Source organism: Bos indicus, chromosome 19 (genome assembly GCF_029378745.1).
Source record: "Bos indicus isolate NIAB-ARS_2022 breed Sahiwal x Tharparkar chromosome 19, NIAB-ARS_B.indTharparkar_mat_pri_1.0, whole genome shotgun sequence".
NCBI classification, from domain to species: domain Eukaryota; kingdom Metazoa; phylum Chordata; class Mammalia; order Artiodactyla; family Bovidae; genus Bos; species Bos indicus.
This window is the reverse complement of record NC_091778.1, coordinates 24,081,664-24,105,696: the sequence shown is the minus strand read 5'-3', so window position 1 is coordinate 24,105,696 and position 24,033 is coordinate 24,081,664. Positions and strand designations below refer to the sequence as shown.

Sequence of the window (24,033 nt, the reverse complement as noted above, 5' to 3'; positions counted from 1 at the left end):
CGCCTGCTCCCCTCCCTTCCCAGGCTGGCAGGCGCCAGCTCCTGACAGAGGGGGCCGGCGTGTAATTAGAAATTCCTCAAGCTCCCTAATTGCCAGTTCTTCTCCCAGACCAGGAGGCTGGCGCTATTCTGGGCCACCTTTGTTGCCGGCTGCCTGAGGCCCGGAGAGAGGACCAGGCTGAGAGCAGAGCCAGGCTGGCAAGGTCAGAGGGCCTGCGCGCTGGACAAGGGCTGGCGAGTGGCCAGAGGCCAGACGTGGCACGGAGAGGGCTGCTTCCCGGAGCCCAGAGTGGTTCTCCTCGCGTCTGCTCGGTAGCCTCATTCCCGCATTCCCCCAGCACCCTGTGCTCACACCCATAGCCCAAACAATGACATCAAAGCAGACAGGCCCATTCATTCTTTATTCAGGTGGCGTAAAAATCACTACAAAAACTTTACAAAAGAGCCTTTGGCAGCTAATGCCCCCCCTTCCCCACCCTCTCAGCCACTGAGACACGGCGCAGAGGGGGCAGAGGGGAGAAGGAAGAAGAGGAGTCTTGGCAGTGTTGGTACCTCCAAGGACCAGCGGGGAGACTGAGGTGACAGTGAGCGGGAGGCTGGTGGGCCCTGGGCAGCTCAGGAGGCAGTGGTGCAGGGAGCTCAACCTCCACCCGTGTTGTGCAACCTCAAGACAGCCGCCCCCTCTCCTCAGCCAGGGTGTCCCCTCCTCCCTGTCCCTCCCTCTCTGGTAAACAAGTGTGGAGGCACACAGCTGCCCTAGGGAATAAACTACCTACCTTCCCAACAAAATGACCCACCGCTACCCCTCTGTCTGAGCCCCAAACCAGGACACCCTCTGGGCCCCGTTGGAAGAAGCGATGTGGGACCGAGGCCCATGGTTCCCTGATGCCTGCCCTCCTCCCAGCGCCACCCCACCCCAAACTACCCAAGAGGAGACAAGAGAACGCTCCCTTCCTCCCCTCTCCCAGACTGCCCTCCCCAGGCCCCCAGCCCCAATCCCACAAAGCTGTTTTTGGAAAGAGTCACACGAGTTGAGATGTTGGTCCAAGCAGAGACTCGGGATGCTGGAGGCCACAGCCCCTCACTTGGGGCTGCTAGGCTGAGCGTAATCCTCTTCCGAGGGCGGCCCAAGTTTCAAGTCTGGGTCGAAGGGCTTGTCTCCGCGGGGGAGGCCTTTGTGATCCTGGAAGGAGTCCTTGCCGTCGGGGGAGTCCTGCTGCTCCTTGCGCTCCGGCTGCGCGCCCGGGTTGGGGTTCCTCACACTGCCCACGAAGAGGGGCAGGCTCGTGCTGTCTTCAAGGATGAAGAAGAGGAAGGGGCGGTTCACGATGAAGGAGGATAGGGACATGCGGGACATAGCCGTGCTGGTTGCCGCGGCCGCCTGCACGCCGGCCTCGCTGAGCTCTAGTGCCGACTGATGCTGCACGCTGGAGACCACCAGCCTCTCATCGGAGATCCCACGTAGGTCCGGGGCCTGGAATAACTCCTGCAGGCCTGCCCCAGGGCAGCAGATGGCTGGTCAGAGCTGCCTTCTGCCCCACAGGCTGCCTGGACCTGCCTGGAAGGGTGTCTGGCATCCTGGTCAGGGAACACCTTGAACTCACAGAGGGCTGGTTAACTCCTGTTTAACCTTCATGTATCAGCTTAAAGGCCCCTTCCTCCAGGAAGCCTTCCCTGATTGCCTGCCCCAAAGTCCAGATAGGTGCCTGGTGCCTTTTCAGTGTTCTCCCAGGTGAACTGGAGAGAAGCCTTCTATCTTAGCACTTATGCTGAATTCTAAGTACTTGATTCCTCACCTGTCCACCCCATAAGACTGAGCTCCTTGTACATGGTGGGCTTCCCGTGCCTCTTGCAGGGGAGCCAGGGAGGCTCATGTGCTACTCTGGTTTTCCATTCAGGATTCTTTACAGTGCTCAGTCTTGGGCAGAGCAGGCCCTCAATGGCCGGGCCACGCACCCCTCCCCAGGAGAGAGGATCCAAAGGTTTTCACCTCCCCAAGCCCCAGAAAAGTCCAGGACACAAGGCTAGCTCTGACTCTGACCTGCCAGCTGGAAACTTCCTCCTCACCCAGCCCACCTAGCCTGAGTGGGGGGGCTGTCCCATGCCCAGCTTCCTTACCCAGCTGGCTGAGGGTGGCCACCAGGTCCAGTTGGTATTTGAGATGCAGCTTAGGCAGCTGGACCTTGGTGGGCCTCTCCGACAGCGAGGGCTGGTGCAAGATGTCCCAGGTCAGGTTGGCTAGCACCTGGGACGCGTTCCACTCAAAGCGGGTGGGCATCAGGACCACGAAGCTCATGTTGTTCTTAAAGGGGAAATGAGCCACCTACAGACAGGGGAAGGAGACACCATGAGGGCCAGAAAGCGCCCAGGCCCAGGTGGGAGCTGGGCCAGCATCCCTTATGAGACAGCCCATCCTTCACAGGTGTGTCAGGGGAGGGGGCCTCCCTGAGCCTCCACTTCCTCATGGGCAGAGTGACACTACCTGCCCACACTGCCAGCTGACATGTAATGGAAAGAGATACACTGTTAAAGCTTCTAGCAGAGTGTTTGCACATAGGCGGTGCTCACTCAATAAATGGTGGTTTTCTCTCTCTTCCTCTGCTGCCAGCCAGCCCGTGACTCGGGATGAGGAACTCCCGGTGAACACCTCTCGCTTCCTCCCTGTGTACAATGGACCAGGTTTCCCTGCTGGAGGCGGGTACCCTCTCTACTCCCTTCTCCTCCAACAATGACTTGCCTGGCTGCCTATTTATACTGTGATTTGGGGTAAGATTTCATGTGAATGGGTGTTTCTGCAGTCCAAGAAGGGTGAAAAGCACTGGGCTCCACGGGCCCTAGTGGATGTGACCCCTCGGCCTCCAGGCAGAGCACCCAGGGGGCAGGACCCCTGCGGTGGGAGGGGGAGTGCCAGTATCTGGCTGCCTGGGCCAGCCTGCAGAGGGTGCGAGGAAGAGGAGGGCCGAGGAGGGCAAAGGATGGAGACTAAAGGATGAAGGAAGGGACTTCCCTAGTGGTCCAGTGGTTAAAACTTCACGTTTCCAGTACAAAGGTTCAATGCCAGGTTGAGGAACTGAGATTCCACATGCCAAGTAGCACAGACAAAAAATTTTAAAAATTAAAAGGTGAAGGAAGTGTGGGCAGGACACAGCCTGGTGGGGAGGTGAATCAGATGGTCCACGTGTCAGGGTGAACTGGAGAGAGGCTGGGACACTGTTCCAGGGGACCCGCCTTGCCCACAGCCCCTCTCAGTCACGGCCTTGTGAAATTAACCAACACTGCCACCTCAGTTGACTGGCCCAGGGACCAGTGCTCGCTCAGGCCAAGGGGACCATGTTTAGGCTAGAAGCACGGGAGGCTGCACCTGAGATACACGGCATAGCCCTCTCTCTAATCAGAACGCTCCATCAGGAAGCTGACCAAGCCATCCCAATCAGACCCTCCTTTCTAAGGAGCATGCGAGAGCTCAAGTCGCATCTCAAAGGCTTCGGGTTGCTGAGAGCTTGTGCTGCCCCACAACCCACAGGTCCTTGAAATGAATCCCCTTAGCCAAAGGGGCCTCAACAATGTCTCTTCCTCAAAGAAGGCTCTCTGACCACTCTAGCTAAAATACCTCCCCCTACTCTTTGAAATTATCCTGTTGATCTACGTTTGCTCAGGCACTGTGCGTCTTCCTGGATTTGGTTTTCCTTGTTCTCCACTGAACCGCAGTGCCTGGGACAGAGTCTGCACACAAGTAACGCCCAAGGAATGAACCTCAAAGAGACTCGAGTCTCAGTCCCCCTGGGTGAGGCCCCGCGAGACTTTTCAGAGCCACCTGCCCCAGTGACAAGGCTGCAAGGGAGGGGGGTGCACTGTTGAGCCCTATGGTGTCCGCAGCTGCACAGTTCCTTTCCCACCTCCCAGCACCCAGGCCCAGCCTGAGCAGTCAGGGGTAACCTGGATCTCAGGCTGCTCCAGCAGGAACCAGTGCAGCGGATACGTGAGGGCTTGCATCATGTCCACCGGCACAGTGAACTGCTCGTCCAGGTGGAAAGCACCTCTCTGTGTGAGGTTCGGGTCGAACTTGCTCCTCCAGAAGCCTGCATCCAACAGAGGGCAGGGCCATTTAGACTGGGACCAAGGTAGGGTCTACACCACTAGCCTCTTCCCCGTCCCACCCAGAACCCATTAAAGGGACAAAAGGTGGAGGGTAAGGCCCCAGGCAGTGGCGTGCCAGGTGATACCCAGGTGATCTGAGGTGTCTTCTCTGGAGCGATTGCAGAATCTGGGCTTTCATTCCCCCTACCCTGCTCTGCTCCCAGGAAATCCCCCCATTACCCCAGGTTTTTTTAGACTTCACTTCCTCCTAGGGAGGACTTCCCTATAGTTCAGACGGTAACGAATCAGACTGCAATGCAGGAGACCCGGGTTCAGTTCCCAGATTGGGACGATGCTCTGAAGACACTATTCTTGCCTAGAGAAACCCATGGACAGAGGAGCCTGGCGGGCTACAGTCCACGCTGTCACAGAGTTGGACGTGACTAACGCTACTACTATTACCACTACTCCCAGGGCTGTGCTGTGCTTAGTCGCTCAGTCATGTCCGACTCTCTGCGACTTCATGGACTGTAGCCCACCAGGCTCCTCTGTCCTTGGGATTCTCCAGGCAAGAATACTGGAGTGGCTTGCCATGTGCTCCTCTTAGGGAACTCTCCACGAAAGCCCCATCCAGTTCCTGGGCCTCCTCCCAGCAACACTGCGACCTATCTCCCACCATCTCCACCGCCTCCCAGCCTAGCCCTGGGGAGAAGGAGGGACCCTCAGAACAAAGCATGCCTGCAGGGCAGGGGTAGGGGCTGCAGGTGGGGACCGAGAAGGGGAGGAGCTCACCCTGGAAGTGGATGGCATTGAGGAGAAGCAACACTGTGTCATCTGGCAGATCTGAGAGGAAATCCTCGATCTTCCCTTCCGTGGCCTCCTTCACCCATCGGTTAATGTTCGCCAGGTCTTCCCCCTTCATTCCCGTCAGGCTCATGGGCTTTGCACCAAAGAGCTGTTCTGATTGTTCCAGGAAGTCCTCTTTGATGGGAAATCCTACACAGAAGGGAGCACAGGCTGTTGCCAGGACTTGGGCTCCAGAGCCACCAGCGTTACAACAAACTGCCTGAGCCCACGTCCATCTTCCTCACCCTGTCCACCCCAGAGCACTACCTAGCTACCTAGGCAGTGTCTGCCCCCACCCACACCTACCTTTCTGCAGATACATTCTGGCAGCCAACCGGAAAGCCCCAGGCCCCAGGTCCTGGCAGAGGCGGCTGAGCAGGTGGGGCAGGCAGGGCCCTGAGTCTGCATGCAGCACCTCTTTCAGCCTTTGCAGCGTTTGGTTCTGAGCACCTGAGCAGGGAGGACACAGCAGCAGTGGGCATTCCCACCCCCTCATCTTTTCCTAACCCTTTTTGGGTGGGGGGGCGGAGCTGTGCCTTGCAGCATTGCAGGATCTTAGTTCCCAGACCAGGGATCAAACCCATGTCCCCTGCCATGGAAGCGCAGAGTCTTAAGTGCTGGACCACCAGGGAAGTCCTCCTGTCCCCCTTGAACATCTACAGTGAGCATGCCCACGAGACCACACTGTCTCCTCCCACCTCCTGAGGGTCAGGACACCCAAGTTTTACTTCCATCTCCGCTGCTGCTAGTCTGGGTGACCTCATTCCATCGCCTTCCCTCTCTGGACTCTGTCCCACCATGAGACCCTCCAGTCCAAAAGAGACACTGGAACTGCCAGACTCGTGCATAAAAATCACCAGAGGCCCATCCTGGGCCCAATCCCTGAGACTCTGATTCATGGAGATACGAGTCTGTGTTTTTAACAAACTTTCAAGGGACCCTGATGGAGGAAGCGCCTGATAGTAAGCTCTGGGGAAGGAGGCGAGTTCCTTCTGGCCTCCTAGCTCTCCTGGTCTGCACCTGGTCTCCTGGTCTGCTGCCCCAGTACCTAGTGCCAGGTGAGACAGGGCCAGGGCCACACTCAGAGGTGACAGGATGAGGTTGGGCCTGGTGGAGCTTTGGGCCACCAGGGAGAAGAGGTCTGTGGTGAAGGTCATCATGGCCCGGGCCAGCCTGCGTGTCTGCTCAGGGGTTGGGGACAACTTGCAGTCTTCTGGGGCCTTCTTCGGGGCAATCTGGCCACCTGGCTCCTACAGGGACAGATTGGGGGGGGGGAGGGGCATTGGGGTCAAGGGGTCAGCTCTGTTGAAGATTTCCTTCAAAGCCCCTGTACTGGGGACAGCAGGGCCTTGTCCCGATGGGCGACAGCATTCTGGGGGCTAGGTTCCTCCCTCGGGTCCCTCCCATCCTCTCCCTTCAGGCCTCAGCCTCACTGCCACCCTCCCCTCCCCGTTTCCTTGCCCTTCGGATTTGCCTTCCTCCCGCGGGTCCCGCCCACTCTTGCCCAGCCCCACCTGATTGTACCTGGTTGTCCAGCTTGAGGAGGGAAAGTGGGGGCAGCTTCTGCTGGGCCTGCCCGTCCATTAGCTGAAGGAAGGAGGAAGCAGATGGAGAGCAGCCCTTCCTGAGCCCCCTACCCAGCACCAGCCACAGGAGAGGCCCTTGGGGACCTTCCTCCCTGTCCTGCCTCATTCCCCAGTACCTGCAGATCCAAGGGCTCCATGGTGCTCACAGGAGAGAACTGCTGAGAGAGGGAGGGGGAGAGGAGAGGGAACCCCTGAAGCCAAGACCTCCCTCAACCCAGCACCCCCCCTCTTTTTCTCCAAGACCCTCGACCTCTCCCAGAGCTGCCGCCCTGCCCCACCCAGACCTCGGCCCAGGCTCACCGCTGAGCACAGGCTTGACAGGCAGGAGAGGATGAGCGCCAGGAGCCCCCAGAGCAGCGCCATGTTCCTGTGCAGGACGGGAAGGCTCTGTTCCTACCTCACCCCCGCACCCGCGGAGGAATCCCACCCACAGGCTCATGGGCAGCTGGAGTCCTGAGCCACCACTGCGGAGGGGACAACACCAGCAGCAGTACCCACGCCCACAGCGTGTCTCTCTGAGCTGTGAATTGCTCGAACTCTCTCCCGAATTGCTTTCTTCCCGCTTTGTGTTTTCTGGTTTTTACACTGTATGCCCTGAAGGTGTTTTGGTTCATGGCAGAAAATATTACCCAAACAGAAAAAGTCCCTATTTCTCAAGGCTGGGAGTTGTGAGTCAGACCTGAGTTTGAATCCAGGCTTCGCCTCTTGGCAGAGGACCCAGGATGTGTCCCTTAAACTCTCTGGGCTCTGCTTTATCTTGTAAAATGGTGGCAAAAGTCCCTTCCTCATCCCACGTGTATTGTGGAGACCAACCTAAGTTGGTCTTGGTGAGCCCTGACTGCACGGGCCAGCACGCAGCGATGGCTGTCAGCCTCCCAAGGCCCCTCTTCTGGAAGGCCTGTCCTGAAGCCTGCTCCGTACTGGAATTCCCTCCCCAGAGCTCCAATCCAACTCTCCTTTCTGGCTGGCCTGGTCTTGTCCACAAGGGTGGGCTGGCCTGTGGTCTCAGTAGGGGTGGGGAGCTGGGCCAGAGACTGGCCTTATTGACCCAACGGCTGAGCCCAATGAATGACTGTGGCCAGAGCCACCTTTGGACTTACGGAAAACACAGGCCTCGGCCCCCGCACTAGCCCCAGGCTGACTCCGGGAAGCCAGGATGACTGGTGGGGATGGGCAGGTCTCGGCCTGGCCCCGGAGTGGGTCTCGCACACACCCCCACCCCGCCCCCATCTCAAGCGTCTTTCTCTCACCCCTAGGCCCCTCCGCATCCCACACAAGGACCCTTGGCCAGGGCCCCAATCTCCGACCTGGGTTTTTTAAATCTTCCTACCAAGAAAAAGACCTCTAGTTTTTCATTTCCCAGAGGGACTCCCCTTGAAAGCCCCCACCTTGGCACCTCATCATCTCAGGAGGCTGGGAAGTCACAAACCTCCTGAATAAACTCAGCCCAGACCCCTCAGCAAGGTGGGCAGCTCCAGGCCGAGGCACCCCCCTGCCCTTACCTCTGCAGGCTCCTCACTGCTGTACACAACCTCCCTCCGGCCCGCTTGGTGCTCCCGCGCTCTGCCCCGCTCCAGCCAACCCAGCTGAGCCCTCCCCTCCCACCAGGACCTTTGCTCTCAGCCAACCACTGTTCCAGTTGCCTTCTCTTCTGGTAAATATTGACCTGCACATCCGGTTAAACATTGATATTGGGACCAAAAGCCCCTTTCCCACCAGGGCATCTAATACTGGGACAGCCACCTGGAACCCCGGGAGAGGGTTCTCAGGCTCCCACCTGAGCCTGGAGAAAGGAGATTCAGGAGACCAAGAGCCTGTCTTCAATCAGGGGGTTAGATCCAAGAAAGACAGGGGACTTTCAGTGACCCCATGAAGTAGGGGGTTATCACTGCTTCAGTCGGGCTCCGAGAAGCTGTATGACCTAGCCAAGGACACAGAGCTGGGCTGAGTCACATTCAGGTTCCCGCTTCCAGTGTCCTTGACTCTTCCTCAGAACTGCCTCCCCCTCCCAAGAAGAGGGAAGAGGAAGCTACAAAAGGCAAGGGAGGAAACCTGGATCAGGATGCAGGATGCGAATCCCTGGTCCTCCCATGTCCTGGCTCCTGGTGGGCTGCTTCCAGCCTGGGTCCAGAAGGCAGGGGGAGGGGAGAGAAAAGATGCCGTCTAGGGACGCAGCCTCTTTCAGCATCCCACCTCCTCGGAAGCAATGTTTCCTTCCCCTCCTTGGGGTGAGGGTTCTGGGCTGCATGAACTAGAGGCCGTGGACCCTGTAACCACCTGAAGAACCAATGTCAGGATGCTTCCCCTCCTCATCCCTGTCCTGGAAGCTGCGGGGTCCCAACCTTTCCTCCCCGAACACCACCATCAAGAAAAGCCTCACTCGGATCCATGGCTCTTCCACAGGATTTATTGATCATATTTACATCTATTGCAAATAGTGAGAAGGCAGCAGGGGTCCAGCCTCAGACCTCATCTCTGCTCCAGAATGCGAGGACCTGCAACACCTGGGTCTTCCTGTCCCCCTGGGGGAGGGAGACCTGAGATGCAGAGATGATTCTTCTCACCCCTTCTTTCAGGGTCCTGGACCCCCTCCCTCAAGGCTTCTGGACCCAGAAGCTGCCTCATCAGCTCAAGGCACAAACACTGTGGTGAGGGGTGGGCAGGCAAGGCATGGGGTCACTCCAGACAGGCACCATCTGGCCCCATCCATCTGCCCTCCTTTGGTCCTGCCCTCTTTCTCCCCCTACTGGTCCCACACTGGCCAGGGCCTGGCTGGGTGGACACTTAAGAGCCCAGCCCAAGGCTCTTAACTCCTGGACCGTGGTCAGCCCTTAGAGGCTGGAGTCCAAGCACCATCAGTGTCCTGGAGTGGGGCAGCCTCCCTATCCTTGGAGGACAGTGTCAGAGAGAGCCAGCTGGAGGGGGGCTGTGGTAGAGACAGCTTGGCAGGGGGTCTCCTTCCCTCTTCCCCAGAGCATCCTGTCCCCATACGGATGCAGAGGGCGGAGCTGGAGAGAAGGGAGGGCAGCGATGCTTTCCCAGGCTCTCCCTCTTTTTTTAATTTTTATTTCTTGGCCGCACCATTCGGTATGTGGGATCTTAGTTCCCCGACCAGGCACTGAACCCACGGCCCTTGCAGTGGAAGCACAGAGTCTTAATCACTGGGCCACCAGGGAAGCCCCTGCCAGGCTCTCCCATCTGCTTCCCGCTGGCTCCGAGCAACATCGCCCCAAGTCATGAATGAGATCCCCTCCGGGGGCCTCAGTGACTCTGGGGATTCAGGAGCCCAGGCTCCCACACCACCCTAGCTGGCAGGCCACGTGGGCACCCAGGGCGTGGGGCCTGAGGCTTGCCAGGAAGGAGCTACTGGGGAAACACAGATGAGGGACGGCTTCCTGGACGATGTGTGCCACCTCTGCCTGACCAGATCTCGCCTCAGCCTACGCCAAGAGGCGGACCACCCCGTTGTCAGAGCCCAGCAGGAGGTGGCGTTTGGTGGGCAGCAAGGCCAGGCTGGTGAGCGTGCCGCGGAAGTTCTCAGAGCTGAGCTTGGTGGTGGCCTGGGAAGGGGGCTCGAGCAGGGAGCAGACGCCAATCTTGTTGGCCACAGTGCCGGTCACCACCTCGCTGCCGTACAAGTCGAAGGTGTGGATGGGGTCAGAGGCAGACTTGTAGTGGTGCGTGGGCTTCGGCTCCAGCTCCTTCCAGACAGTCAAGGAGTGGTCAGAGGAGGAGCTGACCAGGATGCTGCCCTCCACTGCCTGCCAGGGAGAGGGGAGAGCCTCAGTGGGGGCCGGAGTCGTCCTGTTCTCTCCTACATCTCCTCCCAGGAAGACGTGTTGTCCCGAGTCAGGGACAGGCTGCCACCCTCCTACATTACACCCTCCCACATTATATTAGCATCAGCTCATATGAGTATATTAAAGCATCATCGACCCAGTAATCATTGTAACTTGGGTGCTTACTACATGTAAGATGTTGTATCAAGCACATTCAACATCTTACCATGATTAATCTTCATAACAACTCTATGAGATAGGTGCTGCTGTTTCCATTTTACAGACCAAAAAAACTAAGGCTCAGGAAAGTTAAGTCATCATACAAGGTCACAGAGCCAGCAAGTGGCAGAGCCAGGACTAACATGCAGGCTGACCCCAGGGACCTCCTGATGCTTTCTTGGAAAGTCAGAATTTAGAGGCATCCAGAACCCAGATCAAACCAGTCAATCCTAAAGGAAATCAACCCTGAATATTGATTGGAAGGACTGATGCTGAAGCTGAAGCTCCAATACTTTGGCCACCTGAAGTGAAGAGCCAACTCACTGGAAAAGACTGTGATGCTGGGAAAGACTGAGGGCAGGAGGAGAAGGGGACAGCAGAGGATGAGATGGTTTGATGGCATCACCGACTCAAGAGACATGAGTTTGAGCAAGCTCCAGGAGATAGTGAAGGACAGGGAACCCTGGCACACTATAGTCCATGGGGTCACAAATAGCTGGACACAACTTAGCAACAACAGAACCTAGGGGGCCCTGGAAGGAGCCAGGGGTGCCCTGCCCCCAGCAGTGGCAGTGCATGTCCCCTGGCTGCCACTTAGGTTGGGGAGGAACTCCCAATTGCCTGGAAAAACCCTCCCACAAATAGCCCTGTTCCTCCCTGCCTGGACCTCCCTGAGGTCTGTGATTGAAAAAATGGGGCGGGGTGGAGGTGGGAGCAGGATTCCCAGGCCTGACCTGCCCCTTCCCCCACCAGGACAGCCCCTTCCCCCACCAGGACAGCCCAGCAAGGGGCATGGACTCTGCTCAGTGGTCTGGGGGCAGTAAACAGCCTCCCAGCTGAGCTTTATTTAACCTGACTGGGTCATGGACAGGGCCTGACCCCTGATCCCCCAAGTAAGACAAATATGGACAAGGGTTATTCATTAGAACATCTCCAGGAAGCTCAGGGTCAGCTCGGCCCCCTGGTTCCCGCCCCCGGGGCCCACCTCCTGCTCAAGTCCTTGAGGTGCAGTCTGGCTCCTGACCCGCCCTGCCTGTCAATCCTCCAGCAGGTATGAAGGACATCAGCAGGGGGGCCCGTCCTGGGTGGGCCCTAAGCAGAGGTGAGGGCTGGACCAGTCAGGCAGGAGGGGAGGGGACCTGGCCTGTCACCTTGATCTGCAGGATGTCCCCTTCGTGGGCAGGCCAGCCACGCAGAACTAGGCCTGTACGGGTGTCCAACAGCACCATGAAGCCCGAGGAGAAGCCGGCCACAACGCTCCGGCCACTGGGGCTGACAGCCAGGGAGCGGACGAGCCCGGGGTTCAGCCCGCTGCTCAGGCGAAACTCATGCTGCCGGCAGAGGAGGAAAAGCTGGGGCTCCACTGCCCAGTCCAACCCGTGTTTCCCCCCGCTAGGTGCAGCTCAGCCTCCAACCCCCAGAGCCTCATTACCCATCAAGGAGAGGCCCCCAGGATCCCTGGCCAGAGTCCCACCCCCACCCCGGAGGGTTTGCTGCTGCAGGTGATCTGTCTCCAGTGAAAAACTCCACCCTGGGCTCCTCTCTTCCTGGGGGGCAGGGGTGGGGGGAGGGGTTTCTCTCCTCCCTGCCAGGCACCCAGGTCAGGGCTGGAAAAAGGGTCGCTCCTGACCTGCAGGCCTGGCTTCCTGCAGTCCACAAAGCGCAGGGTCGAGTCAGAGCTGGCCATGGTGATGCTGGTGTGGGGGGCGGGCATGACGGCCACAGCAGTCAGGGGCACCCGGCTGTCCGATGGCTCCACCGTGCGAAGAGTCTTCCCTGTGAAGGAAAGACATGGTGGGTATGGGGTTCCAGTTACTGATGGAAGAGCCCCAATTCCTCCTATCCCACCTGCTGCTGCTGCTGCTAAGTCGCTTCAGTCGTGTCCGACTCTGTGCGACCCCATAGACAGCAGCCCACTAGGCTCCTCTGTCCCTGGGATTCTTCAGGCAACAATACTGGAGTGGGTTGCCATTTCCTTCTCCAATGCATGTATGCATGCTAATTCGTGTCCGACTCTGTGCGACCCCATAGACGGCGGCCCACCAGGCTCAGCTGTCCACAGGATTCTCTAGGCAAGAACATTGGAGTGGGTTGCCATTTCCTTCTCCCCTATCCCCCCTACCCACCCCATACTTGCCTCCCACATCCCAGATCTCAACGAACACTAAGGATGTTTTTTGACCCTCCCATCTTTCTATTAACATCTCTGTGGCCATGCCAGGCTTCTCTATTCACATAGCAAACTGGCTGAAAGCTACACCTTCCACCGTCTGCTTTGATACTACTCCATCCCCCCAATCCCTGATTTTTAACCTTATTTTTCCCTACAATGACAACACAAAATAAGCAAGCAACTGTTTACTAACCAGGATACTACATGCTACATGTTAAGCCAAACCTCTACGCGTTATCTACTTAAGCATTTGTTCTGATTCCCATTTTGCAGATGGGAAAACTGACGTGTCCAGGGACTTCCCTGGTGGTCCAGTAGCTGGGGACTCTGCGCTGCTAATGCAGCGGGCACGGATTCAATCCCTGGTCGGGAAACTAGGATGCCACATGCCGGCAGCATGGCCAAAAGACTAACACACACACACACATACACATCGATGCTCCCAGCAGCAGGGGGACTTGCTCAGTCACTCAGCAAGGAAGCTGGCAGACCCTCACACTCAAGTCTGATGGATTCCAAGTCCTAAATGCTCCGTTCTGTGGACTCACTGCATCACCCCCAACCACACACCGTTACACCCCAACCCGCCACCCTTGGTAGAGGACAGAACCGCAGCTACAGAACAGGCCTCACCCGGGCCCGCTCACCTGTGAAGGGGTCCCAGACGTGCACAGCCCCGTCACAGCTCACTACACACTGCGGGGCCTCGAGCTGGCCCACGAAGAAGACGCTCTTGCGGTGTTGGGCGTAGACGAGGCGTGGGGCCGTCTCGCTGGTGCCGTCCCCGGAGTTGTAGAGTGGCCAGAGGCGCACGGTGCGGTCCTTGCTGCCGCTCAGAAAGAAGTCCTCGCCGCTCAGGGGCACCACGCACTTGACGGCCCCCGAGTGGCCTGGGAAGCTCTGCAGGCGGATCTGGTGGAAGTGGAAGTGGGCGTCCTGCTGGCTCACGCCAATCTCGTACTGCCAGTAGGCCAGCCAGTTCCCACTCAGCCCATGTGCGCTCCGCGGCAGCTCCCGCTTCAGCGCATTGTCCTCACTCTGGCTGCCAGGCTCCCCGCCGCCCACCCCAGAGATGGGGCCCAGAGGGCCGGGGCTGTCAGGCTGGGAGTCATTGGGGATCTGGATGCGGTTCCCAACCAGGACACTCCCAAAGGTCCCCGAGTGGCTGTCGTCCTGGGGGCAGCCCCCACCCTGGGGGTCCCACTCCGGGCCGGTGCTGGGCGTGGTGGGCTCCACGATGGCAGGGCTACAGCTGCTCGGGCTGATGCTGTCCAGGTACAGCCCCGCCAGCTCCCCTACCAGCTCGTGGTTGGGGACAATTTTCCGGATGATGTCACCTGGATGGGAGCGGGAGAGGTCCTGAGATGAAGGGAGATGGCCAGCAACTGCCGCCACCCACCCAAGGGGCTTGGGAACCACAGCACACAGGGAAGATACTGGCTGTGCAACTCTCAGCAAGTAACTCTTTGTCTCTGAGCCGGCTTCCTCCTCCCAGGAAAACCTGGATTCACGCCTTCAGTATGGACATGTGAGCATCTTTCCTATGAGCTAGGTGCCACGCCGGGCATCAGAAACAGAACAGGGACCAAGACACGTGATGCTCTGCCTCCCACGGCTCAGATGTCAGCGCAGGGATGACAACACATCCGACCAGGGCTGCTCATACTATTCAGGGAGATGACACATGTGGACACTCGGCACAGGGCCAGGCCTGCACAGGAAGCTACGTGAATGGTGGGCCGCTCATTCCTCTTGGGCGGCTCCTAAGACATCAGTCCGGCAGCCTGGCTCCCCTCCCTGCCCCAGGGACAGGCTAGGCCACTCCTGTGCCCCCCCACCCCCAACTGGCCAAAATTCAGTCTCTGTTTATATGTCACTGGGACTCAGAGGTCTAAGGCTCTGACCCAGAAAACTGCACCTAACAACCACTACTGACTCCAGGGACGGGAAGTGGGGCCCTCCCAGGGGAAGAATGGTAGCTGCAGAGGCTGGGAGGGGACATGATGCGGCAGTACCCAATAGGCAGGAGAAGGGCACGTAGATTGTGTATGCCATCTCCAAGGTGAACACCTTCTGCAGCTCGTCCAGCAGGGCGGGGTCCGCCGGACGCAGCTGCCCATCAGAGAAGGCCACCTCTGGCAGCTGGCCCTCACTGCGGCCCACGGACTCCAGCTTCAGATCCTGTGGGCAGGAAGCCCTGGGGAGTTAGCAGAGGCCATGGCCATTGGCCAGCCCGCAGCTGCCAGGTACATCTGCCCGGTACATCTGCCCACCTGGTGCCGAAGTTCATGCAGCTGAGAGAAGACACGAAAGAAGGTGGCCACAGGCTCACTCAGGTGCTGCTGGACCATCTCCTGTCCAATACGCAGGCAGATGAGGGCGATGAGGCTGATGGTCTTCATACACAGGACAGTCCGGGCCTGGGCTCCACTTGGGAACCTGCCAACAGAGATTATAAGCTCCAGTGATCCCCAGTCTAGAGGGCTTGTCCAGAATCTATTACAAGCTGTAAACAAAAGGGGCTGTAAGACCACCTCATCCAAACCAGATGAGGAAACAGAGGCACAGAAAAGTGTGGCTTGCTCAGGGTCACCCAGCCAGGATGAGGAACAGGATGTCTGACACCCCACTCCCACCCTGGGGTAGCCCCCTCTGCTGGGCTGCTCCCTGGTGGGGGATGTGGGCAGAGACTTACCCGGTGACGAGAGACGTGAGGAAGCTGAGCACGGGCAGCAAGACCTCGTGGCTGATTCGGGGCAAGATGTCCATGAGGGTGGTGTCCGAGAGGTACACGATGATTTTCTGGGTCAGCGTCACAGCAGCCAGCAGCCCCGCCTCCTTGCGGCTGTTCAGTCGACTGGGGCCCGAGGTGCTACCGGGGGCCACCTATGGCAACAGAGCAGATGAGGGCCAGGTGGCCCCACAGACCCCCTGTAACCCCCAGAAGTCCTGGGTCAGCCCTCAGGCTCCTCAGCACCCCCAGATCCCAACTGACCAGGTAGCTGATGTAGGGCAGGTACTGGTAGGTGAGGACAGGCTCCCCATAGAGGTGGGCGATGTGCAGGAGGCAGCTGAGCACGGGCGCCGACACTATGTCGCCCAGGATCGGTCTCTTCTGATAGATGTTGCCCACGCTCAGCGGGGGGCTCTCGCCATTGCCCCCGGTGAACTGCTGCCGGGTGGGCCCTGCCAAGGAAGGGCCAGCAGTCCTGAGCAGCCCGTGGACAGTGAGAGGGAGGAGCCCTTCGGGAACTGCAGTGGCCGCTCATGCTCACTCCAGCCTGGGGTCTCCTTGCACCCGACCCAAGCAAGGAAGGCACTCACAGCAGACTGGGACCCAGGAGGAGGTCTGAGATGAGAACGTGGAGGATCCACTACAGGGGGCCAGAGGGACAAAGAGCTGAAGGAAGCCCCATACTCAATCTTACCAACGTAACACGACGTCAGCAGGCGGAGCAGGTTCCGGGCCACATGGCGAGAGGCCACGGTGGGGCCGAGCTTGGCGGACAGCCAGCGGACCATCTTGCAGGCTGTATCTGCAGGGCGGGAGTAGTCCCTGAGTGCATCAGATAACAGGGGCTCACGACTCCCCCACCCCACCCCATGGGCCCCACCTAGTGACACTGGTCCCAGCTCCACCCAGGAGCCCAGCCTGAGCGTGGTGGCCCCAAGGCCCCACCCTCCCTTTAGCAGAGCAGCCTGTGGGAGTCTGGCTTTGGGGCAGCTCCAGGCACCTCTGTGAAGTGAAAGTCGCTCTATCGTGTCCGACTCTTTGGGACCCCGTGGACCATACAGTCCATGGAATTCTCCAAGCCAAAATACTGGAATGGGTAGCCTTTTCCTTCTCCAGGGGATCTTCACAACCCAGGGATTGAACCCAGGTCTCCCGCATTGCAGGCGGATTTTTTACCAGCTGAGCCACAAGGGAAGCCCTACTTGGGCACAAACTGCAGGAAGGTTACTCTTATGGTGACTCTCCCCCAATTCCTAAATGAGGAGGTGCCCTCCACCCTCTCCGTTTCTCTTCACTCTCTCAGTCTAACCACACTGGCCTTTCACAGGTTCTTGAATGGAACCACGACAGCCTCAGAGCCTCACACATGCTGTTCCCTCTGCCCGGAATGCCCTTCCCACCACAGACCCTGCCATGTTTGCCCAGCTTTCTCCTCCTCATTGAACTTCCACCAGCACTACTTTCAAGGAAGTCTTCTCTGACCCCTGAAAACGAGATCTAAGTCCCACTTTATGTTCCCTCGTAGTAACCAGCCACGTTCTTTGCAGCACTAACAGAACTCCTGCCTACAGCGTGGCATCTCCTCTGCTAGACATGAGCTCTAGGAGGGCAGGCCCGCGTCTCTGCTGTGTGTAGATCGGCTCCATCCACCACTCAGTGCAGAGCTCAGCAGATGACGACCATCAGACCAACACCTCCAGGCCTAAGAACTCACCAAGAAGGATCTTCTGTTCTTTGCCCTCCGACTGCTCGGTCAGTGGCTCCTCTTCTTCCTCCCCGTTGGCCCCGGCGTCGCCAGCCACAACCGTATCCATGGACAGCACAGTGTCGGAGAGCATGAGCTCGGATGTCTCAGGGACCTCTTCTTGTTCGCCCTCCCCCTCCCCCACCTCCAACACCACACAGCCTTCCTCCTCCTCCTCCTCGTCCTCCTCGGAGCCCTCGCTTTGCTTCAAGTCTTGGCTGCTGTCGCCTGACCTGAGGCTGCTCTTGTCCACCGGGACGCCCCCCTCGTCGGCCACCCGCTCCTCGCCCAGGGAGGCCTCACTGGTGCTGCTCTTGTCGCTCAGCCGGCCCAGGCTCACAGCCTCAGCCTCCTGGGGCTGAGGGGACTCGGCCACGTAGAGCCCGGCCTGGAAGTCCTCCGTCTCGGGGAGGTCAGCCTGGTCGTGGAAGCTGACGCCAGAGGTGTAGTCCGGGAGCCCCAGGCCCGAGGCAGCCGCAGGCTCCCTTTCCATGTGGATCTCCTCCTCAAAGGCACAGGACCCGGGCCCGGACCCCAGGAGCCCACTTTCCTCATCCTCGGCGGCCCCCGCCAGGCCCTTGTTTTCCTCCTGGGAGGCCTCCACGCCAGCCAACACCTGCAGGACGTGGGGCAGGAGGTGGACAAGAAAGGCCTGCAGGCCCAGCCGCACCATCAGCTGGGCCACAAAGCAGTCAGTGTACAGGTAGAAGCGGCCGTGGAGCTGGCAGGGGCTCTCGTAGGCCCCAATGAGAGGCTTCAGAAGGTACTTATTGGCATTCTTGGGGCCCAGGGCCTTGGCTACAGGTTCAAATAGGTACCAGGCCGCATACACGGCCGTGTGCTCCTCAGACATGAGTGACAGCACGAAAGGCAGCAAGATCTCCAAGCCCTCAGGGGTGATGTCACTCAGAACGGCACCCAGCTGCTGCCACAGGGCAAAGACCAGCTCCCGCCCCTGGGCCTCGTCCTCCACGCGCCTCACCTGGTACAGGAGGATGAATTTGTGCAGCGCGGGGAAGTATGGGGGGAAGGGGACCACAGAGCTGAAGGGGCTGAGGAGCTGGGCGGGGCAGGGTGGGGGCAATCCCTGGGAGACGGGCCTATATGTAAACAGTGGGTCCAGCTTGCCCCTCCCTGCAACCACGGGGCCTTGAGGGCCACTCAGCTGCAGAAGTGTGTCCAGCACGGGCTGCAGAGACACCGGGACCTCCTTGGGATGGCGTGCACAGAGCCCCTGCACAGCCTTGAAGCGTACCCACAAAGGTGCATCAGGCTGCAGCGTCCGGACCCTGGTGGCAAACACCATCTCAGCCAACAGGACCCCCAGAGCCTGCATGTCCCGATGAAAGAGGTCCCGCAGCTGCACGGGGGGCTGAACCCAGGGTTGCTCAGGCACCTCCAAGTGGCCCCCTAGGCCTTTGGTCAAGAAGTTGCCTAGTTTCTCCAGCTCCTCCAGAGCCTGCAGAGGACTGAAGCCCTCCGGAAGAAGAATCTTGCCCTCCTCACCTTCCCTGGGGTCTGTCCCAGCAGCTCTGTTCCGACGGCCCGGTCGAGAGGCTGAGGCCCCTGAGAAAGGCAAGAGGCCTGGCGGGACTTGACTGGAGGACGAAGTAGAGGAGGGAGACGGTCCCAGCTGGTCACCTGTCTTCCCAGCGAGAGAGATGGAATCCAGAGCTTCTGTGGCCTGCTCCAACTCATCTTCCCCTACCCCGGGCCTGTCCCTGGCCCAGCCAGCCTCACAGGGAGTAGCCTCCAAAACTGTCCTGCCCATCCCATTCGTAAGCTGTGCAGGGAAGTCCTCCCGGCCTTTGCTCTCCTGGATGGTGTGGAACCATAGCCTGGGGACGAGGGGAGGTTCAGGGGCGAGGGCAGGGGCCCCTGCCAGGCGCTGGGGATGTGGCTGATCGAAGAGCTGTACCACGCCATAGCTGGTCAGGTGTGTGTGGGCGTCCACCAGGTGCAGACACACGTTCTTCTCCTTCACAGCCTCCTTGCCCTGTAGTTTGTAGCCAAAGGTGAGGTCAATCCAGTGGTGTAGGTCCTGGGACACCTCTCGGCTCTCCAGCAGCGCCCGGTGGGCAGCCACGAACTCCTGGTTGGAGCAGCACCAGGCCGGCACATCCAGGTCAGGCATGTCAGGGTGGATGGAGCAGAAGATGGAGGGGTCGGTGTAGAACTCGGGAATGCACTCATCTGGAGTCCAGCTCTGCATTCGCTCCATGCTGGCCGGGTACTCGTGGGGCTCCCACTGCGCCCTCACGTGTCCACAGAGCACAGACCGGGGTGTGCGCCGGGCCTTGTACACATAGTAGGTGATGTCAGAAAGCACGTCGGAGATGTGGTGAGGGACGTGAGGTGGCTCCCCGCCGCCTGCACCCCCTGCCACAAACGCCTGCCGGGTCATCTCATAGGTGAAGTCCAGCTGCTTATCCCCCTTGTTGAGGCGGAACTTGGACTTGCGCAGGTCTCTGAAGCGCCCACGGGGCGCGGTGAAGTCAACCACCCAGGGCAGCACCGGGTGGTAGTTGGGGTCCCCCTGCCGCCGACCTGCCAACCGATTCAGTTGCATGAGGTAGTGAAAGTTGCTAATGCGGCCGTGGACCCAGTCTAGCACAAGGCCCCTGAGCTCCTCCTGGCAGGTGGGACACCCAGGTCCCCGTCGTCCCTCCTCGCCAGGCTCGACACCTGCCCCGTTTCTTGCTTCCGGGGTCTCCTCATCCCCTGCCTCCTTGGGCCTCTCATAAGCACTCAGGTCCAGGCGGAGCTCGCTGCAAAGTTTCTCATCCACGGCGATGTGGTGCAAAGACAGGGCCCCGCAGGCCAGTCCCTGGTGGTGACAGGCATCCATGGCCCTCAGCACACGGAAGAGAATGAAGAGCACCTTGGCTTGGCTGTTGGTCAGCTTGGCGGGGCTGAAGGTGACCACATCGTGCAGGGAGAACTGCACATACGGGTAGACCACGTAGAGCATCTCCGGTGACTCCAACAGAGCCTCGGCTCTCAGAAGACTGGGAGAGGCAGGGCAGCCCCGAGGGGCACAGGGGCCTTCTCTGGCATATGAGGGGCACTGTGCAGCTTCACCCAGTGGCAGGAAAGGGCAACCATAGACCCTCTGCAGAGCCTGTCGCACTGAATCCAGGGCAGGGACAGCCGCGGGGGCAGGGCTATGACTGTAGGGCTGCCCGTAAGTATGATACGCGTGGCGCCACAGGTTGCGATAATTCTGGGCAGCCACATCCTGCATGAAGCGAGTGAGGGTCTCCGGGGTGCTGGACCCCTCCTCAAAAGGCAGGCCGCCCAGCGCGTAGGAGAGCCTTCGTTTCCGCAGCCCGTGCACCTCGACTCGAGTCCAGCCGGCAGGCAGCCTCTGCACGGAGCGTTGCAAGAAAGTCCTGACTTCCGCTTCGCTCAGGCCTTCGGCGCGCGGACAGGGTCCCAGGGGCAGCCTGCGCTCGCGGAGGCTGGCCAGCCAGCGCGCGGGCACTAGAGCCACCACGTGTGCGCCCCCCGGGGCCGGAGCCAGCTGTCGGGCATCGATGTTCAGGTCCCTCTCCACGCTCCGGAGCAGCTCCTCCATGTCGGGGCTCGGGGGCGGTGACCAGTCCTCCGCCTTCGCGGTAAGCGCGACTTCCCGCCCCCTGCTCCTCAGGGCCATCCCCTCTTGGCCGCCTGGGGGCAGCGCGGGGATGAGCCCGGCCACAGCCCCCTCGCCTCGGCTTCCGGGATGCCAGGTGGGTAGGGGTGAGCGAGGGACTGGGGCTGGGGCGGAGGAGGCGGGGATGGGCCGGGGACAGAGTGGGGCCGCGGGGGCGCTCTTACCCCTCCGCAGGGTCCTGCGCTCCGGGCGCGGCCGGGCGGGGGCTGAGGGGCGCCAGCGCCAGGCTCCACCGTGACGGGTCAGCTGACGCTGCTCACGTGATCGCCCCGGTACGGAAACAACCGCACGTGGCTCGACTGAGCCCGGGAACCCCGCCTCCTCTAGGCCGCGCCACCGCCCGCCGGCCTCTCCTTCCCCGCACCCTGCTAGGCCTGGTGGCGGCTTCGCTTCCTCCCGGGCTGAATCGGGCAGGGGTGGGGGCTATGAGCGGCCCACGAGACTTCCCTTTCCCTCCTTACTTCCTCCTTCAAGCGCTGGGACGCGGACCTAGGGAGGGTTTCCCTTAGAGAGGGCAGCCTTTAACCAGGTGGTCACCCCCGCCGCCGCAGCCGCCGCATCCGCCGCCACAACCACCTCCCTCTGGTTTTACCGATAAGAAACCTGAAGCAGAGCTGGGACTTTTCACATTAAGTCCCTTCACCGCCTCTATGCTGCCTTCCAAAAGAAAGAGCTTTTAATTTTCCGAAGTTTCAGTAGTAACATTACATTTGGCCCTGGCAACACTCAGTGATTTAGGAAGGGCGGTTATTATTGTTCATATTTTACAGGTAAAAAAACAAGAACCTCCGAAGAGGCTTTTCCAAGTGGCAGCATGGAAACTCACCAAACTGGGGCACAGATCTGCTCTGGAGTCTTCCCCACTGACAGCTCTTTTAAAGCCTTTTTTTTTTTTTTCTAATAATAAAATAAAAATTCTGGGCAATCTTGGGGAGAGAAGTTGACCAGGCTGAAAAGCCAGGATGGAAATGTTCCCCCAAGACTTCCTGTTGAAGATCTGCTTCTGCTGTATGACAGAGCCTGCCTGCTGTTGTCTGAGCCTTGCAGATGCCACCATGGCTGGGGGGACGGTGCAGCACGTCAGGGAGCAGAAACCAGCGAGCTGGGCCAGAACTACAGGACTCCTTCAAGAGGTCTCGGTTCTGACTCATTTACAGGATTGACAGGCCATTGTGTTCAGCGAGTGGCCAATATCTCTCTTTTTCCAGTCCTACTCCTAGAAGGAGAGTTTGCCTCATGTAGGAGTCTGGTGTGGAGGTGTGGGAGCTCCATAAAGGCACTTAAGAAAAAAATGAAGTCCTAATTAGAGAGGAGCAGGAATGGCTCAGCCATAATTTGATTTCATCTGTATCCTTCTTGAAAAAAGCAGCTAGAACCGCTGATGTGCTTGGTCACATGACCTTGACCGGTAATAACAGCTACCATTTACAGAACACTGATCAGGAGCCAGGCATCTTGCTAAGCAGTTTGCATACTTTAAATTCTCACCCCAACCCTTTTTAAGAGGATAGTTTTAGATCCGTTTTAGGATGAGGAAGCTGACTACTTTAAGTAATTTGCTTAGGTCCCATAGCTAGGAAGTGGTAGAACCAGGATTCAAATCTAGGCCTGGCTCATTCTAAAACTAATGTTCTTTGTACTCCTTGGCCAAGTACTATTTTGTTTTTAATTAAAAAAAAAAAAAAAAAATTTGGCCATGCCTGTGGCATGTGGGATCTCAGTTCCCCAACCAGGAATGGACCCTGTGCTCCCTGCAGTAAAAGCACAGAAAATTAACCACTAGATCTCCAGGGAAGTCCCTTGTTTTGTTTTTTTAATTTTATTGGAGTATAGTTGACTTGCAGTGTTGTGTTAGTTTCAAGTGTACAGCAAAGTGATTCAGTTATACATATACATATATTCATTCTTTTTCAGATACTTTTCATATAAGTTATTACAGAATACTGAGGAGAGTTCCATGTGCTGTATGGTAGGTCTCTGTTGGTTATCTGTTTTATATATAGTGGTGTGTGTGTGTTAATCCCAAGCTCCTAATTTGTCCCTCCCCCACTGTTTTCCCTTTGGTAACCATCATGCTATATTGTTTTTTTTCACTTGGGAAATTATGTGTTCTTAACAATCTTGTCCATTCTAAAGGAGGTCCGTCCTGGGTGTTCTTTGGAAGGAATGATGCTAAAGCTGAAACTCCAGTACTTTGGCCACCTCATGCGAAGAGTTGACTCATTGGAAGACTCTGATGCTGGGAGGGATTGGGGGCAAGAGGAGAAGGGGACGACAGAGGATGAGATGGCTGGATGGCATCACCGACTCGATGGACATGAGTTTGAGTGAACTCCAGTAGTTGGTGATGGACAGGGAGGCCTGGCGTGCTGCAATTCATGGGGTCGCAAAGAGTCGGACACGACTGAGTGACTGAACTGAACTGAACAATCTTGTATCCTCAACATTGGTCTAAATACCTAAGACCAGAGGAGGTTCTGGAGGTAGTGCCTGCTTCTTGCGTGCTGCGTGTTAAGCTGCTTCAATTGTGTCCAACTCTTGGTGACCCCATGGACTGTAGCGCTCCAGGCTCTGTCCACGGGATTCTGCAGGCAAGAATACTGGAGTGGGTAGCCACTCCCTTTTCCAGGGGATCTTCCCAACCCAGGGATCGAACCCACGTCTCATGACTCCTGCACTGGCAGGCGGGTTCTTTACCACTAGTGCACCTGAGCCTGCTTCTTAGTACCAACAAAATTTTGCAGTCTTCTTTGCTCTGCTCTCAGTTTACCTAGAGTAAGGAGGCATTCCTTTTTCTTTCTTCAAGTTTGTGTGTGCCCTGCCCTCTAGTGGTTTTAGCTTGTAATGCACCAATGACCTTGAGTGTAACTAACCTTATCTCTTAAGAGTTCTTTCCATTTCTCATATTGAGATGTCTTTGCAATACTGGGCACTGGTGTTCTAAAATTCTGGGGTAATGACACCTTCCCCAGTTCAAACCCTAAGACCGTGGTTTTTCAAACGTTATGACGTACTTCTGATTGAGACCTCTGGAATCTGAATTTTTAACAAGCACTAGGTATTTCTGATGCAGGCAATCTGCAGGCCACATTTTGAAATACTGTGTCCTGTAATAACTCTGTTTCCAAATGCTCCCTGAATCTCAGCCCAAGCACCCTTGGGCTTCGGGGGATCTGGCACCAAGTCAGCGACTCTCCTTCACCAAACCCCATATTGAGTTT

General features: G+C 58.2%; 2 protein-coding genes and 2 long non-coding RNA genes across 5 annotated transcripts; 2 read left to right on the top strand and 2 right to left on the bottom strand.

Moving 5' to 3' along the window:
* Positions 1-381: 381 nt before the first annotated feature.
* Positions 382-8,164, bottom strand: SERPINF2 (serpin family F member 2). Of its 2 annotated transcripts, none has more exons than XM_019981326.2 (10): positions 8,011-8,164; positions 6,809-6,875; positions 6,625-6,666; positions 6,447-6,509; positions 5,971-6,172; positions 5,229-5,372; positions 4,869-5,072; positions 3,936-4,078; positions 2,118-2,322; positions 382-1,493 (listed from the first exon to the last, which is right to left on the bottom strand). In XM_019981326.2, the coding sequence occupies exons 2-10, from the start codon at positions 6,869-6,871 to the stop codon at positions 1,081-1,083; spliced, it is 1,479 nt and encodes a 492-aa protein (XP_019836885.2). In that variant the 5' UTR covers positions 6,872-6,875; positions 8,011-8,164; the 3' UTR covers positions 382-1,080. The 2 variants fall into 2 exon arrangements, with proteins under 2 accessions (XP_019836885.2, XP_019836887.2); XM_019981328.2 differs by having other exon boundaries at positions 6,625-6,663.
* Positions 8,165-8,893: 729 nt separating this feature from the next.
* Positions 8,894-21,225, bottom strand: WDR81 (WD repeat domain 81). Its single transcript, XM_019981325.2, has 10 exons — positions 17,128-21,225; positions 16,108-16,215; positions 15,675-15,865; positions 15,375-15,565; positions 14,953-15,118; positions 14,695-14,860; positions 13,327-14,016; positions 12,137-12,282; positions 11,658-11,837; positions 8,894-10,269 (listed from the first exon to the last, which is right to left on the bottom strand). Exons 1-10 carry the CDS (start codon positions 20,810-20,812, stop codon positions 9,949-9,951), a joined length of 5,844 nt encoding a protein of 1,947 aa, XP_019836884.2. The 5' UTR covers positions 20,813-21,225; the 3' UTR covers positions 8,894-9,948.
* On the top strand, positions 11,454-16,216 carry LOC139177523 (uncharacterized). Its single transcript, XR_011561951.1, has 2 exons — positions 11,454-11,557; positions 11,903-16,216. It is a non-coding gene; the product is annotated as an uncharacterized lncRNA (long non-coding RNA).
* On the top strand, positions 20,754-23,294 carry LOC139177522 (uncharacterized). The gene is made up of 2 exons (XR_011561950.1): positions 20,754-20,888; positions 21,583-23,294. It is a non-coding gene; the product is annotated as an uncharacterized lncRNA (long non-coding RNA).
* The last annotated feature ends 739 nt before the right edge of the window (positions 23,295-24,033 follow it).